This window comes from Neoarius graeffei, chromosome 2 (assembly GCF_027579695.1).
Source record: "Neoarius graeffei isolate fNeoGra1 chromosome 2, fNeoGra1.pri, whole genome shotgun sequence".
Classification (NCBI taxonomy): domain Eukaryota; kingdom Metazoa; phylum Chordata; class Actinopteri; order Siluriformes; family Ariidae; genus Neoarius; species Neoarius graeffei.
The window spans coordinates 86,977,613-86,996,922 of record NC_083570.1 but is presented as its reverse complement, the minus strand read 5'-3'; the positions used below and the strand labels follow the sequence as shown (position 1 = coordinate 86,996,922).

At 40.6% G+C, this 19,310-nt stretch overlaps 1 protein-coding gene across 1 annotated transcript in view; it reads left to right on the top strand.

Moving 5' to 3' along the window:
• The window catches only part of zgc:152774 (uncharacterized protein LOC553526 homolog), a 60,372-nt gene that overhangs the window by 39,371 nt on the left and 1,691 nt on the right, over nt 1-19,310 (top strand). Inside the window, exons 14-15 of the mRNA XM_060915137.1 lie at nt 14,687-14,841; nt 16,296-16,935. Coding sequence (XP_060771120.1) covers nt 14,687-14,841; nt 16,296-16,935 — 795 coding nt within the window. The remainder of the gene's footprint in view (nt 1-14,686; nt 14,842-16,295; nt 16,936-19,310) is intronic.

The following is a 19,310-nucleotide window of genomic DNA, read 5'->3' as shown; positions in this document are numbered from 1 at the left end:
CACACACACCCACACACCTCTGTCTCTCTCTCTCTGTCTCACACACACATCCACACACCTCTGTCTCTCTCTCTCTCTCACACACACCCACACACCTGTCTCTCTCTCTCTCTCACACACACACACACACACACCTCTGTCTCTCTCTCTCTCACACACACATCCACACACCTCTGTCTCTCTCTCTCTCTCACACACACCCACACACCTGTCTCTCTCTCTCTCTCTCTCTCACACACACACACACACACATACACACACACACACCTCTGTCTCTCTCTCTCTCTCACACACACCCACACACCTCTGTCTCTCTCTCTGTCTCACACACACATCCACACACCTCTGTCTCTCTCTCTCTCTCACACCCACACACCTGTCTCTCTCTCCCTCTCTCTCACACACACACACACACACACACACCTCTGTCTCTCTCTCTCTGTCTCACACACACATCCACACACCTCTGTCTCTCTCTCTCTGTCTCACACACCCACACACCTGTCTCTCTCTCTCTCACACACACACCCACACACCTCTGTCTCTCTCTCTCTCACCTCTCTCTCTTGTTCACACACACACACACACACACACACACACACACACACACACACAAAGAACAGAGAAAACAATGCTATAGAAACATGTTATACTCTACTTTCTAAAAAGACAGTATCTTCTTTAAGCATAAATTTGATCTCCATTACACTTTTTCACATGAGGTGTACAAATATAAGGTCACCAATGAGGCTACCATTTTTGGTGCTTTTTGGAATTGTTACATTATTGATGGAAGTTATTTGTACTCTCTCTCAGGTGGTATGGAAAGAGTGTAAAACTATACGCAATGAGATACATAAGTGATATAATGAGAGCCCAAAAATTTAATTTCTACTGTAAGAATACCGAGTTAACATTCATTCATTCATTCATTATCTCTAGCCGCTTTATCCTTCTACAGGGTCGCAGGCAAGCTGGAGCCTATCCCAGCTGACTACGGGCGAAAGGCGGGGTACACCCTGGACAAGTCGCCAGGTCATCACAGGGCTGACACATAGACACAGACAACCATTCACACTCACATTCACACCTACAGTCAATTTAGAGTCACCAGTTAACCTAACCTGCATGTCTTTGGACTGTGGGGGAAACCGGAGCACCCGGAGGAAACCCACGCGGACACGGGGAGAACATGCAAACTCCACACAGAAAGGCCCTCGCCGGCCCTGGGGCTCGAACCCAGGACCTTCTTGCTGTGAGGCGACAGCGCTAACCACTACACCACCGTGCCGCCACCGAGTTAACATGAAACAGCAATTGTGCTGCTTGTGAGAAAGCAGTGTGGATAAGTTTCAAGGTCAAATTAACTTCATGTCACCTAAATCTTGCTTTAAGACCATTTCTTTTCAGTGCTGATTAATATATCACTTCATGTAGCAGGCAACAGAAAAAGGCCCAAAAGTGCCAACACTATTTTACCATCATCAAGAAGCCCTGAGTCATGAAACATGCTAATTGGAAATGTCCCAATCCTACATGTCCCAGCCACATCGTCTAATATTTCATGGACTGCGTTTGCATACTAGAACTCATGTTAAAGGGTACTGGTACAGCATTTAAACATGATCGATATTGATAGTCGTCGTCGGCTGTCCGTCGCTAGCGATGATGACTGCTTCATTAGGATGCGCAGAAACGGAGATGGGCCGCAAAGCCCACACCAGAGCTCCTCTGCTAACGAAGCACCTTGCACAGTAAGGTAAGACAAACAATGTCGTGTCCCTATCGTGTTGTCTCTCTGGACCTCCAGACCTGATGCCAAGTGGTGCACAAAAGTTCCACAGACCTGACGGGTATAGAAGTTGCCCCACAGTGACAACTGACTTGCCGAGTGATGCCATCCGTTGGCCATTTGAGTGGCTCTTCTCCATGCCATCTGCTGGTGTGCCATTGACCCTGTTGGGTTCATCTGCCACATTGCACCAAAAACCGCCCTGCTGCCAGCGCCTTATTGGTGATGTGCTATTTAACCCATAGCTGGAACCCAGGCAGGTGCTACCACTCCGGGTCAGAGCGGACCTGGGAGAAACGGTGATTAAGGGGTAACTCCACTTTCCCCAATACTCAAGTCCTCCCGGACCTGAGACTCACCACCGGTTGCAGTTTAAAGTCATACCCAGGACTAGATATCAACAGTACAAGCCCTAATTATAATTAAAGGTGCAATTTCTTTTTTTTTTTGCGACACAAACAATAATTATAATTAACTTGGGTACATTATTATAATTAGGGCTTGATAGATAGTACAAGCCCTAATTATAATAATGCACACAAGTGCAGCCACCTGATTAGCTATCATAAGATTAAAAGTCCAAAAGCACGTCAAGCTTTATTGTACATGGGCAACTGATATGGCATACAGGATGTGACGTCAAGTCATTGATAGCCAGGTACCGGAAGTTAAGTGTAGCCGATGTAAACATACTTGTTAGCCCGGATTTAGTCAGATGAAAAAGAGTTATCTTCAAGTCCGTATGGACAGCGGAGAAACCAGATATCTGTATGAACCTTGGAAAAAGGACGATCCACATCTGGTAAATGATTTCAGCAGCGACTCATCAGATAATTCTAATGATGAAATTAGTGGTGCTTTACAAGCACAAAGTCAGGAAGGCAGGAAAAAGGGTTCGGCAGCTATCTGGTGTTGATGTGAAAAGCTTTCCAAGCAGAAAACTGAAACTTATTTAACTGTTTTAAGTGTATTTATTCACCACCTCTTCCTGAAGTACATTATGTTTATAAAGTGTCTTGCAAAAGTATCCCCCCCGGCTTAGTGTTTGTCCTGTTTTGTTGCATTATAAACTGGAATTCAAATGGATTTTTGGAGAGAGAACACTATTTGATTTACACAACATGCCTACCACTTTAAAGGTGCATTTTTTTATTGTGACACAATCAATAATGAAGATGAAAAAAAAAACCCAGAAATCTGGAGTGTTCATAGGTATTCACGCCCCGAAGTCAATACTTTGTAGAGCCACCTTTTGCTGCAATTACAGCTGCAAGTCTCTTGGAGTATTAGCTTAGCACATCTAGCCACTGGGATTTTTGCCCATTCCTCAAGGCAAAACTGCTCCAACTCTTTCAAGTTAGATGGATTGCATTGGCGTACAGCAATCTTCAAGTTATGCCACAGATTCTGAACTGGCTTGAGGTCTGGGCTTTGATTAGGTCATTCCAAGACATTTAAATGTTTTCTTTAAACCACTCCAGTGTAGCTTTAGGAGTATGTTTAGGGTCATTGTCCTGCTGGAATGTGAACCTTCGTCCAAGTCTCAAACCTCTGGCTGACTCAAACAGGTTTTCCTCCAGAATTGCCCTGTGTTTAGTGCCATCTATATTTCCTTCAGTCCTGACCAGCTTTCCTGTCCCTGCAGATGAAAAATATCCCCATGGCATAATGCTGCCACCACCATGCTTCACTGTAGGAATGGTGTTCCCAGGGTGATGGGTTTGCGCCACAAGTGGCATTTCCCATGATGGCCAAAAAGAAAAATTTTATTCTCATTTAACCAGAGAATCTTCTTCCATGTGTTTGGGGAGTCTGACACATGCCGTTGGGCAAACTACAAACATGTTTTCTTAAGCAATGGCTTTTTTTCTGTCCACTCTTCTATAAAGCCCCATTCTGTGGAGTGTACGGCTTAAAGTGGTCCTATGGACAGATGCTTCCATCTCCACTGTGTATCTGCAGCTCCTTCAGTGTTATCTTTGGTGTCTTTGTTGCATCTCTGATTAATGCCCTCCTTGCCTGCTGTGTGAGTTTTGGTGGGTGGCCTTCTCTTGTCAGGTTTGTAGTGGTGCCATATTCTTTCCATTGTGCTATAATGGATTTAATGGTGCTCCCTGGGATATTCAAAATTTGGGATATTTTTTATGACCCAACCCTGATCTATACTTCTCCACAACTTTATCTCTGACCTGTTTGGAGGCTCCTTGGTTTTCATGTTGCTTGCTTAGTAGTGTAGCAGAATCAGGGTCCTTCCAGAACAGGTTGATTTATACAGACATCATGTGACAGATCATGTGACACTTTGATTGCACACAGGTGGATCTTAATCAACTAATTATGTGACTTATGAAGTGAATTGGTTGGACCAGCTCTTATTTAGGGGTTTCATACGAAAGGGGGTGAATACCTATGCACACTCCAGATTTCTGTTTTTTCATCCTAATTATTATTTGTGTCGTAATAAAACAATTTTCACCTTTAAAGTGGTAGGCATGTTGTGTAAATCAAATGATGCTAACCCCCAAAAATCCATTTTAATTCCAGCTTGTAATGCGACAAAACAGGACAAATGCCAAAGGGGATAAATACTTTTGTTAGACACTGTATAACAGCACAGTCTGGAATGTATTATTGTGTTTATACCACAGTGATTTTCCAAAAGTTATAATGTTTAATTTATTAATCAATAACATGTTGCACATTCTGAGGAGTATAAACTTTCCAGTGCTGGAAAATTTTACAAAACATGTTAAATAAATGTCTTCTAACAAAAATGTCACCACATTAATGATTATACAGTATATTCTACTTTGTTAAACAACACGCTTTTTAAAATCCGTTTATTATTAGTCTTAGATTATGTGGATCATGAGCTGTTACTATAGAAACAAGAACACATTAGAACGAGTACGTTAATACGAAACGGACTCGTTGAATGTTGTTACAAACAAAACGTGCTGCTATACAAAAATAATGCACACCTGCTGACAGTCAGATTCAAGAATTCAGCTGTGCTGTGGTATGTATAGGATATTACACAGTTGCAGGAAGATATGAAGTTTATCTTCGAGTGGTGAATGTATACATCACGAGTGAGTGACGCGAACGAGTGAAAATATGTTCAACAGGAGAAGATAAACTTCATGTCTTCATGCAACCGTGTAATGTTCTTTATATTATATAGACACATTCACAGAGAAATACGCAAGTTAATCAAAAGAATTTTAATTCTGAACCGGTTCGCCATTTTGACAACACATGTCTAGTCATCAGGAAAACACTGGGAGTGACATCATTAGAGTGAAATATTGGGAATTATTATACACACAGGACATGTTTTCCATGGAATAAAAACATGTTCTATTCCCTTCTAGCAGGTTTCATTGATTTGGTTTGATAGCATGCAATATTGCTCGCATATCAATTATCCTACGTATATTACATCACTCTGTCCAATGGAGAATGAGCGTTGAATATGGCTTACAATATTGCATGGTTGCCAAGACAACATGATGTCACACGTCGGAGACGTAAAACTTATACTCTAGCAAGCGACTGTGACAATTTGTAAACAAACATGGCCGCCAGGTTTGCTTCATTAAATGCAGAAGATTTTAAGAGAATTTTGAAAGAGAAAGACGTAGTGAACACGCAAAAGGAATGTGTATGTATAATAATAATAACAATGGCTTTTTTCAGGGTATATGAGATATATTCCATTCGGCTAGCATGATATTGAACTCGTCTTTGACTTGTTCAGTATCATACTAGCTGAATGGAATATATCTGATATACCACTCAAAGCCAGCCACTATTATTTAAATATGTCACTCAGATCCACAATGTATTTCGTGTGAAAAATGTGAGTCTTTCAACATGAAAAGATAAACTTAATATCTTCAAGCCAACATGTGATGTTCTTATTATATCAGTACATTCACAAACAAAAAGTACCCAAATTTATCAAAACAATTTATCGATTTCCTCACCAGTAAGATATAGAGATTTGTGTCATGGTTTTGGTTCTCCATGTCCCGGATGTATCTTGTCTGAAAAATACAAGCGGCATATTTCCCAGTAAAATACTCATGTCCATATAATATAAGGTATTATAAGGTTAGAAGGCATATAATTATGCAGTGGACATCACGTTGTATATTTGCATTTTTTTTTATTCATTGTTAATCATTGATGGATGTTTATGATTTACAATGCCTTGCAAAAGTATTCATCCCCCTTGGTGTTTGTCCTGTTTTGTTGTGTTACAAGACGGAAATAAAATGGATTTTTGGGGGGTTAGCACCATTTGATTTACACAACATGCCGACCACTTTAAAGGCAGAAATTGTTTTATTGTGATACAAACAATAATTAAGATGAAAAAAACAGAAATCTGGGCGGCACGGTGGTGTAGTGGTTAGCGCTGTCGCCTCACAGCAAGAAGGTCCGGGTTCGAGCCCTGTGGCCGACGAGGGCCTTTCTGTGCGGAGTTTGCATGTTCTCCCTGTGTCCGCATGGGTTTCCTCCAGGTGCTCCGGTTTCCTCCACAGTCCAAACACATGCAGGTTAGGTTAACTGGTGACTCTAAATTGGCCGTAGGTGTGAATGTGAGTGTGAATGGTTGTCTGTGTCTATGTGTCAGCCCTGTGATGACCTGGCGACTTGTCCAGGGTGTACCCCGCCTTTCGCCCGTAGTCAGCTGGGATAGGCTCCAGCTTGCCTGCGACCCTGTAGAACAGGATAAAGCAGCTAGAGATAATGAGATGAGATGAAAACAGAAATCTGGCATAGGTATTCACCCCCTTTCGTATGAAACCCTTAAATAAGAGCTGGTCCAACCAATTCACTTCATAAATCTCATAATTAGTTGATTAAGATCCACCTGTGTGCAATCAAAGTGTCACATGACCTGTCACATGATGTCTGTATAAATCAACCTGTTCTGGAAGGACCCTGACTCTGCAACACTACTACGCAAGCAACATGAAAACCAAGGAGCCTCCAAACAGGTCAGAGACAAAGTTGTGGAGAAGTATAGATCAGGGTTGGGTCATAAAAAATATCCCAAACTTTGAATATCCCACAGAGCACCATTAAATCCACTGTAGCAAAATGGAATGAATATGGCACCACTACAAATCTGACGAGAAGGCCACCCACCAAAACTCACAGACCAGGCAAGGAGGGCATTAATCAGAGATGCAACAAAGACACCAAAGATAACACTGAAGGAGCTGCAGAGATCTACAGTGGAGATGGAAGCATCTGTCCATAGGACCACTTTAAGCCGTACACTCCACAGAGCGGGGCTTTATGGAAGAGTCGATAGAAAAAAGCCATTGCTTAAAAAAAATCATGTTTGTAGTTTGCCCAACGGCATGTGTCAGACTCCCCAAACACATGGAAGAAGATTCTCTGAACAAATGAGACTAAAATTGATCTTTTTGGCCATCACGGGAAACGCCATGTGTCGTGCAAACCCAACACCCTGAGAACAGCATTCCTACAGTGAAGCATGGTGGTGGCAGCATCATGCTGTGGGGATATTTTTCATCTGCAGGGACAGGAAAGCTGGTCAGGACTGAAGGAAATATAGATGGCACTAAATACAGGGCAATTCTGGAGGAAAACCTGTTTGAGTCAGCCAGAGGTTTGAAACTGGGACGAAGGTTCACATTCCAGCAGGACAATGACCCTAAACATACTGCTAAAGCTACACTAGAGTGGTTTAAAGGGAAACATTTAAATGTCTTGGAATGGCCTAATCAAAGCCCAGACCTCAATCCAGTTGAGAATCTGTGGCATAACTTGAAGATTGCTGTACGCCAACGCAACCCATCTAACTTGAAAGAGTTGGAGCAGTTTTGCCTTGAGGAATGGGCAAAAATCCCAGTGGCTAGATGTGCTAAGCTAATAGAGACATACCCCAAGGTAATTGCAGCAAAAGGTGGCTCTACAAAGTACTGACTTTGGGGAGTGAATACCTATGCACACTCCAGATTTCTGTTTTTTTCATCTTAATTATTGTTTGCGTCACAATAAAAAAAAAATTAGCACCTTTAAGGTGGTAGGCATGTTGTGTAAATCAAATGGTGCTAACCCCCCGAAAATCCATTTTAATTCCAGCTTGTAATGCGACAAAACAGGACAAACACCAAGGAGGATGAATACTTTTGCAAGACACTGTATTTGAGGCTATGAGGGTCATTATACAGGCTGACTATTATAGATCCAGTGTCTATGCAAATCTCTACACAAGTGCACTGAAACACTGAACCCGATTACTGTTGTTTAAAGATATTTTAAAGTATATAAAGACATCTGAATTTCTGCGTACCAGACGAACACCCCCACCCCTCAGTTATCTTTGCTTTACACGGGTAAAATTAAGACTCTCGTACACATGCACACTGCTTTAACTTTGTACTCGTGTTTTTGTTTTCACTCTGTCTGTAGAGGAACTACACACTAGGCTAGAAAAGGGGAAATGCGAGTACATGGAGTGTGAGAACTGGGTGACAGTAACCACAGCCTACATACGTATATGTAGGTGTAGGTTTAGGTGTGTGTATGTGTGTCCGCGTGTGTTTTCATGGGGTATGGAGGAAAACAGATGATGTAGCTCAGTTACTGCTAAAAGCAGTAATCTGTTTAGAGCTAAAATGTCATGCTGTCGTACTGCACAGTGAGCCAGATTTTTATTTCTCATGTTTTATTTGGCAAAAAGTAAAAGGTGAACAAAGCAGTAAAACATGTAGAGCTCTCCATGCAAAATTACCAAAAGGAGTCCATTACTTTTGCACTTTATATATTAGACCAGTATCACATATTAACTGATATTTGCATGCATGGCAGTCTGTTGGATAAACCCTTCACATGGTTCAAGTGTGTCATTATTTAACTATTATGATGTAAAAGTGGGCAGCATGGTGGTGTAGTGGTTGGCACTGTCGCCTCACAGCAAAAAGGTTCTGGGTTTGAGCCCAGTGGCCACCAGCAGCCTTTCTGTGTGGAGTTTGCATGTTCTCCCCGTGTCCGTGTGGGTTTCCTCCGGGTGCTCCGGTTTCCCCCACAGTCCAAAGACATGCAGGTTAGGTTAACTGGTGACTCTAAATTGACCGTAGGTGTGAATGTGAGTGTGAATGGTTGTCTGTGTCTATGTGTCAGCCCTGTGATGACCTGGCGACTTGTCCAGGGTGTACCCCGCCTTTCGCCCGTAGTCAGCTGGGATAGGCTCCAGCTTGCCTGCGACCCTGTAGAAGGATAAAGCGGCTAGAGATAATGAGATGAGAGATGAGATGTAAAAGTGGGCAGCATGGTGGTGTAGTGGTTGGCACTGTCGCCTCACAGCAAAAAGGTTCTGGGTTTGAGCCCAGTGGCCACCAGCAGCCTTTCTGTGTGGAGTTTGCATGTTCTCCCCGTGTCCGTGTGGGTTTCCTCCGGGTGCTCCGGTTTCCCCCACAGTCCAAAGACATGCAGGTTAGGTTAACTGGTGACTCTAAATTGACCGTAGGTGTGAATGTGAGTGTGAATGGTTGTTTGTCTCTATGTGTCAGCCCTGCGATGACCTGGCAACTTGTCCAGGGTGTACCCCGCCTTTCGCCCGTAGTCAGCTGGGATAGGCTCCAGCTTGCCCACGACCCTGCACAGGATTGATTGATTGATTGGTTGCTTTATTCCAAACAGTAAAGAAGATATAAAAAACAAAAAAAACAAAAATAAAAATAAAAAATGCAATCATCAAAACATCGTCATAAACAAACAGAATAGCATAGCCACAAGGCAGTAACGTAATGTTTGGAAAGGATTAGGAAGAAGTAAATAACTTATCAAATCCTAACTCTCTATACCACCGCTAATCAAACGTCACTTTCCACCATAATAAACTATATATACAAAAGAAAACAAAATCAACAAAAAAAGAAAACATACCAACATACCAGTATAATATCGACCAAATCATATATACAGATACTTATGTTATGCATATATATATACACACACATACAATACATATATACAGTACATACATATACACATACCTATAACCATACACATCCATACATACACAGACACCCATATCATAATTATGCATATTATGCTTGTATATTATATACAATTATGCATATATATATATATATATATATATATATATATATATATATATATATATATATAAAAACCACAAAAATACATTTTATATAATATATATCCATATGTACCCATACCCACATATATACACTTATATTATCAATAGAATGTTATTGTAATTCCTCCTCCCTACACCTCGTAAAGATCTGTTCCTTATACCTTTTTTTGAACTGGTTTATAGTTGTACATTTCATGAGCTCCACATTCAAACTGTTCCATAGCTTTACTCCACAAATAGAAATACTGAACATTTTTAACGTTGTCCTAGCACTGCGAATTTTAAATTTCAATTTCCCCCTAAAATTATAGCCCCCCTCTCTATCCGAGAACATTGTTTGGATAGTCCTTGGTACTTTATAATTCCTTACTTTGTACATTATTAAGGCAGTTTTATATTCTATAATATCCCTGAATTTTAAACATTTTGAATTTAAGAATAGTGAATTAGTATGATCTCGGTAACCAGCACTATGAATTATTCTTATAGCTCTTTTTTGAAGTATAGTTATTGCATGAAGTGAACATTTATACGTATTTCCCCACACCACTAAGCCGTAATTTAAGTACAGTAAAACCAGGGAACAGTAAAGAATGCGGAGTGAATTATAGTCCAGGACGTGCTTAGCTATACTCAACACAGATATGCTTCTTGATAGTTTCATTAGTATGTATTTTATATGTGATTTCCAATTAACTCTATCATCTATTATTATCCCAAGAAATTTATTATTAGAAACTCTTTCAATATCAACACCATCTACCTGTACATTTATTGCCCTATTTATTTTATAATTATTAAATAACATGATTTTTGTTTTAGACAGATTTAATGATAATTTATTTCGATCAAACCAACTTTTTAACCTGCACAGTTCTGAAGAGATTATGTTTTCTAACTCATGTAAATTTGTTCCAGAACAAAACATATTTGTGTCATCTCCAAATAATACCATCTTAAATATCTTTGATACATTGCACATATCATTTAAATAAAGAATAAACAGTTTAGGACCCAATACTGACACCTGAGGGACACCACAATCAATATTCAAACGAGTTGAGACAGAGTCACCCAACTTCACAAATTGTGTCCTGTTGCTCAAATAACTTCTTATCCAATTTAATACAACTCCACTTATCCCATATTGTTCCATCTTATTAATTAATATATCATTTAGGATAAGCAGTTACAGATAATGGATGGATGATGTAAAAGCTACAGGCTTTCCTGAACTGAAATGTTCAAGATACTTTTGCCTTTACAGTACCAGTCAGAAGTTTGGACACACCTACTCTCCTTATTCATAGGTTTTTCTGTCTTTTGACTATTTTCTACATTGTAGAACAATACTGAAGACTATAACATATGGAACATAATTCCATATATGTGGTAAATAAAACGGTCTTTAAAAAATCAACTAAACGTTTCATATTTGAGATTCTTCAAAGTCGCCAGCGTTTACCTTGATGACACTTTGTACACTATTGGCATTATCTTAACCAGCTTCATGAGGTAGTCACCTGGAATGCTTTTCAGTTAACAGGTGCCTCATCAAAAGTTAATGAGTGCAAGTTCTTGCCTTCTTAATGCATCCGAGATCAAACAGTAAACAGTAAATAATAAAAATACAGTAAGTAGCCCTATTCCACAACTGTAGTAATCCATATTATGTCAAGAAGCGCTCAACTAAGGAAAAATAAATGACATCCATCATTACTTGAAGATATGACTTTTAATTAACAAAAATAAAGAAAAACCACTGAATTAGAAGGTGTGTCCAAACTTTTGACTGGTGCTGTATCTCAATCACAAGTAAATTTTAAAATCTGGCCATCAACACCAGTGAAAAAGGAAAAAAATTGCATGTAACTGTACATTTGACAGCCAGTATCTGATTACAACTGAATTAATTAGTTTTGCTGTGAAAACTAACTATTGAACAGATTGATTAAGCATGGCACTGACTGTATGAGGAAATCAAATTTACTAGCTCGCAAGGTTTTAGACATCTTAATGCAGACTAACTGTTTTTATCCCCCGCTGGCCAAAAGGCCCAAAGGGGGATTCATTCAGTCCGCCCGTCTGCTCGCTCACCTTCTGAAATCAACTGTTCTCACAATTTGTGGAGGAATTTCACAAAACTTGGCAGGATTCTTTGTTATATGTCAGTAAGACGTATATTGTAATTTCGTCCAATTTGGTCACATTTTACCAGAGTTACAGCCCTTGGTTAGCAAAATTATAATTTGACAATTTCATGAGTGTGTTTTCCTTCTGAAATCAATTCCTTTCACAATTTTTGGAGGAATTTCATGAAACTTGGCAAAAGGCATTGTTATCTGTCATTAGTACACATATTGTTTTGTCAATTCGGTCGCATTTTACCAGAGTTATGGCCCTTGATTAACAACCTTGTACTTTCACAATTTCATGAAGGTGTACTTGCCTTCTGACATCAACTCCTCTCACAATTTGTGGACGAATTTCTCGAAGCTTGGCAAAAGGCCTTGTTATATGACGGTAATACACATTTTGCGATTTAATTTTGTTTGTGAAAATTTTACCAGAGTTTTGACCCTTGATTAAATAACGTGTACTTTGACAATTTCATGAGGCTGTACGTTCTTCTGAAATCAACTCCTCTCGCAATTTGTGGAGGAATTTCACCAAACTTGGCAAAAGGCTTTGTTATATCACAGTTATACGCATATTGAAATTTTGTTTAATTTGGGCATATTTTACCAGAGTTATGCCCTTGATTATTAACAAACTTGAACTTTGGTAATTTCATCAAGGTGTGCTTGCTTTCTGAAATCAACTTCCCTCACAATTTTTATCCCCCGCTGGCCGAAAGGCCTGAAGAGGGATTATGTCGTGGCAATGTCTGTCCGTCCGTCTCAGGAAGGGTACTCACCTTCTGAAATCAACTCCTTTCACAATTTTTGGAGGAATTTTATGAAAATTGACAGGATTCTTTGTTATATGTCAGTAATACGCATATTGCCATTTCGTTCAATTCAGTCGCATTTTACCAGAATTATGGCGTAGTTGTTAGCGGGGTATATTGTGCTCTCAGAGCACTCGTTACCAACATGTTAAACAGATTGTTACCCAACATGATCTTTGCAAGGTATGAGCCAAGAGAGGCAAGACTAAAAAGTGATTAAAAACATTTCCACATTGTTTTGATGAAATATATTTATATATGTGTCAGTCCATCAGATTTTCATACCAGATGCTTAGATTATGGATGTTGAGTTATACCTGCTGCATTACACTACCAAGCCTCCGTATGCAGGAAATACAAACCAAAGTGAAATTGGACCAATGTAAGTTACTGTAAATCTGACATGAAATCATGTGCACGCAACCCACAATGGTCCATTTTCCAGGCAGAAAGCCTCCAAAATGTCCATGATGTTTCAGCTAAGCCTAAAGTGTATTTTTGGACCAGAATGACACTACTTTTACTTTGGATTTGCAAAACATCTATAGGTAATTTAATTTGATGCCTCATTGATTGATTGGTACCATGCCAAATTCATTTTTGGCACTGTGCCAATTATGTCAGAATATTAGGGGTGGCACAGTGGTGTAGTGGTTAGCACTGCCACCTCACAGCAAGAAGGTTCTGGGTTCGAGCCCAGCGGCCGACGGGGGGCCTTTCTGTGTGGAGTTTGCATGTTCTCCCCCTGTCTGCATGGGGTTCCTCTGGGTGCTCCAGTTTCCCCCACAGTCCAAAGACGTGTTTAGGTTAACATGGGGCAGCCTTGGGCTGAAGTGCCCTTGAGCAAGGTACCTAACCCCCAACGGCTCCCTGGGCGCTGTAGCATAGTTGCCCACTACTCTGGGTGTGTGTGTGTGCATGCATGTGTTCACTGCTTCAGATGGCTTAAATGTAGAGACAAACTTGAGTGTGCATGTGACAAAGGCTTCTTCTTAATCGCCGATACTCTCTAATATAGGACCAACTTTAACCTGTACAAAATGTTACCAACAAGGCTAGAACTGTTGTTGATACAAGATACCATAGTCAGTTGTAAAATGTTTTTATTCTTTCTAACCTCTGAACATGCAGTGTTGAAAACATGGAGACCAGGACTCAGAATCAGTCAGGACATGTACAATGAATGGACGCTGTTGAGTGTTGACTCATTTCCGGTTCTGGACAGTAACTACATAGTAGTCATTTAAAACGAGTCCCTGTCTCAAGTCCTCTCGAACCAGCCTCAGTCCAACACAGTCGTGGATGATGCTAAAAGTGGTAAATGTATCCCGTGGGGTGCTATTGAGGTGATTATTCATTGATAGTTACTGGATCAGCCAGCAAAAACGGTACAAAATATCGCGCATTTTTCAACGCCGTTTCTACGCATTCTGTAAACAGCAAGTTTTGAGGGCTGTTTGTGAAATATCAAGCACAGGGACATCTAAAAAGGTTTCTTAGCATGGCACATATATGGCAACATACGAAGTGAAATATATTGTGTATATCAGTGGGCATCTGCATGGAAATGTTCATATAAGCATTTAGTTGTAGCATTGGGTTGGTTTTTTTGGCTCTTGGTCAGGCTTGGTCACTCATTTTCTCTGGTACAGACTAAAATTAGACAAGCACATGTGAAAACCAACCAAGAGACACCACGTGCGCGCTTGCGTTTAATGTACTTTTTATACTTTCTCAGTGTGCTCTAACAGTTCATATTTATTTTTAACTCATTTTCTGTGTATGTATGTTTAAGAGTGATAAAGCCCCAGTGCCTGCTGAGTGCAAAGAGGCACCTGACCCCACCTCAGAAACCACACCAGATGAAGCTGTTATTACCATAGACGCAGAGACCGAGAACAAAGACGATGAATCCACACCAGCCGTTACGGAGCCTTCACAATCCCATCGGTCTGACACCTACATCACAGAAATCAGTCACCAGTTTACAGCTACAGCTTCATATACAATCATTGACATGAACAGATACAATAATGCTTAAAGGAATGTTCCAGCCTTTTTTCCTCAAAACTATTCCCTATTCACTGTATCTGCAGTGTATGTGATGATAAACAAAAAGTATTTGATTTGCCTTTTTTTTTTCGTTTGACATGTTTTGCTTTAATTGGCAAAAAAAATAATACCGTTCACTGAAAGTCTAAATGTAATTGTTACATTTGTACTCCTTTGCATTTTATGCAAAACAGATTTCCGGCAGCGCTTTCAAGTGTTATTCAGTCAAAGGTATTTGAAAATTAAAAGCTAAATCTTCTTGGATTTTCTCAGACAGAAGCAGTATCTGAAAGTAAAGACTCAGTTTTCCCGCCACAAAATCTTTTTATTGTGCTGCTCAACCGTTGGAATAACGGGTTTCTTAAGAGTTTCTGTGATTAGATTATAAGAGTTGTGATTTGAAATTGATGTTACATGGTTACATATTGACTTAAATCAACAGCTGACCTTAGATTTCTATTATTATCATCATCATCTATTTAACAGTTATTCCACAAGATCAAGTCATACATGAGGTGATCAGCCATGTACAACAAGATTGAGAGGAATAACTTTTATTCTGTCCACATTCGCTGGATTTTGAGAAAAACAGAGCATTTTTATTTTTTGCAAATTCGATAAATATAAACTTTATACAAAACGACTGACCAAATCATTTCCCCTTAGAATGTAAACAAACCAGTGAAATGACTAGCAATTTGTGAAAAATGCTATAATAATAATTTGTGTGAAAAAAAAAATATGTTCTTACCATCAAATACTTTTTTCCATATTTTCTTGCTTTTTTTTTGGTATCTTGAGGGTTTTTTGGCAGTCAGCAAACCAGCTTAAAAGGTACATTACCACCACCAACTGGGTTGGAGTGTGGAATATTGGGGGGGGGGGTTCCTACATTCTTTTAGCTATTTCTGTTTCTTTTAAATACTTGATAATTTTGGGGGGTTTGTTTTCAAGTAGTTTTTATTTTGGCCTCGGTTGGTTCAGCAACACGCTCCGCCATTTTGTTTTTCTCCACCTCACGATATATGAGCTGATATCCTCGTCATAGAGTAGCCATTAGAGCATGCCATTGCTCATATCCAGTAAATGTGGATAGAATAATATCTATTATTCTGTTATTTTCTATTGTTTTTCCATTATTTTCTCAGTCCAGGGACACATGTCCACATTCTTGTCGATGGTAATTGCACATGCATTGCTTATGCAGTGAATGGAGAGCAAGTTGAAAAATACTGGAGTATTTATCCAAATACCCAACAACCAATGTGTAGAAAGAATATGTACTACATTATAATATATAAAAAAAATTATTCATGAGGAATTCTTCATCATTTTCACTTTCCCATCTCTAGCAACAAAAGAAAAGCAACATGGACGAATAATGAAACTAGCAGCAAATCACCAAAATGCACTGACTCTGAAAAAGAGATATCAACTACGACAACAGAATCAGAGGAACAGGCATTGGAGAAAACTCTGGAAATGTTGGAGACAAACAGCAACAAGGACCGGACCATGAGCAAAGCTAAGGAAGACGGTAAAAGTCCTGCAGTGTCTCCTGACACCGAAAGCACTGCGAACTTGAGTCCTTCAGAGCAGCAGGTGGCACAAAGCCCACAGACTAAAGACCAACCAAAACTTGCCACTGGACCCCCAGGCTGGCCTCACCCAATCACACCCCATCCCTCCATGGCATGGTCTCACCCTCTCCCCCCTGCTCAGACCGTGGTGGTTACTCCACTGAGCCGTACCAGCAGGCAGTCGCACCCTCTGCTCCGGCTGGAGAACCCAGACCGGTCTGTGCTTACCAGCAGACTGGACCAACTGGAGCGGGAAGCCAAACGCCTCAGGAGGATCCTCGGCCTACGAGAAGCGGTTGTTCAGATGAGTCCGTTATCAGACGGGGAGGTATCGGGGACAGCAGGGACTGTACTGGATGGGAGCACAGACTCAGGGGGAGAAAGTGTGGCAACAGCTTCTACAGCATCCAAGGTGAGAATGGAATGCACACACAGTATATCCTCTGTTTCAGTACCCTGTTGAACATGTGGGTAACACATCCCATCACACACGTATACATTTGCTGAACAAAAGTGAAGAGGAGACAAGAAGGAGCAGAATTTATAATAGCAATGATATTAAAATGGTGCAAAACGTTTGCTACACAGACATACATAAAAATAAAGCAGCATACTGCTGAAATATCCATTCACATCGGCTCCTCTAATGGCTCAGTATAATGACATTTTCATTATGATTGATGATTAGATTTCATTTACAAATGTGTTTGTTTTCTTGCTGGCTTCTGTGGGTGTTCACTCACTTGTGTAAATACTCTGGGACAGTGTTCATGTCATAGTTGGCTTGCTTTTATGTGTTAAACAGAAAAATAATATAACCAGTTACTTATCTACTTAGCAGTGGGATGAAAGTCTATTTATGTAGATAATTATTAGTTCATGGTGGTGTAGTGGTTAGCGCTGTCGCCTCACAGCAAGAGGGTCCTGGGTTCGAGCCCCGGGGCCGGCGAGGGCCTTTCTTTGCGGAGTTTGCATGTTCTCCCCGTGTCCGCGTGGGTTTCCTCCGGGTGCTCCGGTTTCCCCCACAGTCCAAAGACATGCAGGTTAGGTTAACTGGTGACTCTAAATTGACCGTAGGTGTGAATGAGAGTGTGAATGTGAGTCTGTCTATGTGTCAGCCCTGTGATGACCTGGCGACTTGTCCAGGGTGTACCCCGCCTTTCGCCCATAGTCAGCTGGGATAGGCTCCAGCTTGCCTGCGACCCTGTAGAAGGATAAAGCGGCTAGAGATAATGAGATGAGATGAGATTATTAGTTCATCCAGCCGACAACCTTAGGCCATCATGTGTTGTCTATTGTCCGTCCAGGGTTGTCCACGTCACGAAAATCGCTTCTTCTCCCTTAATGCTTCACTGATTTTGATCCTTTCTGGCAGGAAGGTAGGGGTACCTAGGGTGCATGTAACTTCTACCTAGATTTGCTTAATTACAATTATTAATGAAGTTATGGACTAATTAAGCCTTAATAAGCAGTTCAAAAAAAAAATCGCTTCTTCTTGGTCAATTCCTCACCCTTTTGAACTCTTTCTGGCAAATAGATAGCTATTCCTAAGGTGTATATAGTTTTTATACATGGTCCTGCAAAAGTATTCATCCCCCTTGGTGTTTGTCCTGTTTTGTCGCATTACGAACTGAAATTAAAATGGATTTTTGGAGGGTGAGCACCATTTGATTTACACAACATGCCTACCACTTTAAAGGTGCTAATTTTTTTTTTATTATAACACAAACAATAATTAAGTTGAAAAAAACAAATTTGGAATGTGCATAGGTATTCACCCCCCCAAAAGTCAATACTTTGTAGAGCCACCTTTTTGCTGCAATTACAGCTGCAAGTCTCTTGGGGTATGTCTGTATTAGCTTAGCACATCTAGCCACTGGGGTTTTTGCCCATTCCTCAAGGCAAAACTACTCCAACTCCTTCACATTAGATGGGTTGCGTTGGTGTACAGCAATCTTCAAGTTATGCCACAGATTCTGAACTGGGTTGAGGTCTGGACTTTGATTAGGCCATTCCAACACATTTAAATGTTTCCCTTTAAACCACTCCAGTGTAGCTTTAGCAGTATGTTTAGGGTCATTGTCCTGCTGGAACGTGAACCTTCGTCCAAGTCTCCAACCTCTGGCTGACTCAAACAGGTTTTCCTCCAGAATTGCCCTGTATTTAGTGCCATCCATCTTTCCTTCAGTCCTGACCAGCTTTTCTGTCCCTGCAGATGACAAACATCCCCACAGCATGATGCTGCCACCACCATGCTTCACTGTAGGAATGGTGTTCTCAGGGTGTTGGGTTTGTGCCACACGTGGCATTTCCCATGATGGCCTAAAAGATCAATTTTAGTTTCATTTGACCAGAGAATCTTCTTCCATGTGTTTGGGGAGTCTGCCACATGCTGTTGGGCAAACTCCAAACATGTTTTTTTAAGCAGTTATTTTTTTCTGCCCACTCTTCCATAAAGCCCCACTCTGTGGAGTGTACGGCTTAAAGTGGTCCTATGGACAGATACTCCCATCTCCACTGTGTATCTTTGCAGCTCCTTCAGTATTATCTGTGGTGTCTTTGTTGCATCTCTGATTAATGCCCTCCTTGCCTGGTCTGTGAGTTTTGGTGGGCGGCCTTCTCTTGTCAGGTTTGTAGTGGTGACACATTCTTTCCATTGTGCTATAATGGATTTAATGGTGCTCTCTGGGATATTCAAAGTTTGGGATTTTTTTTTTTTATAACCCAACCCTGATCTATACTTTTCCACAACTTTGTCTCTGACCTGTTTGGAGGCTCCTTGGTTTT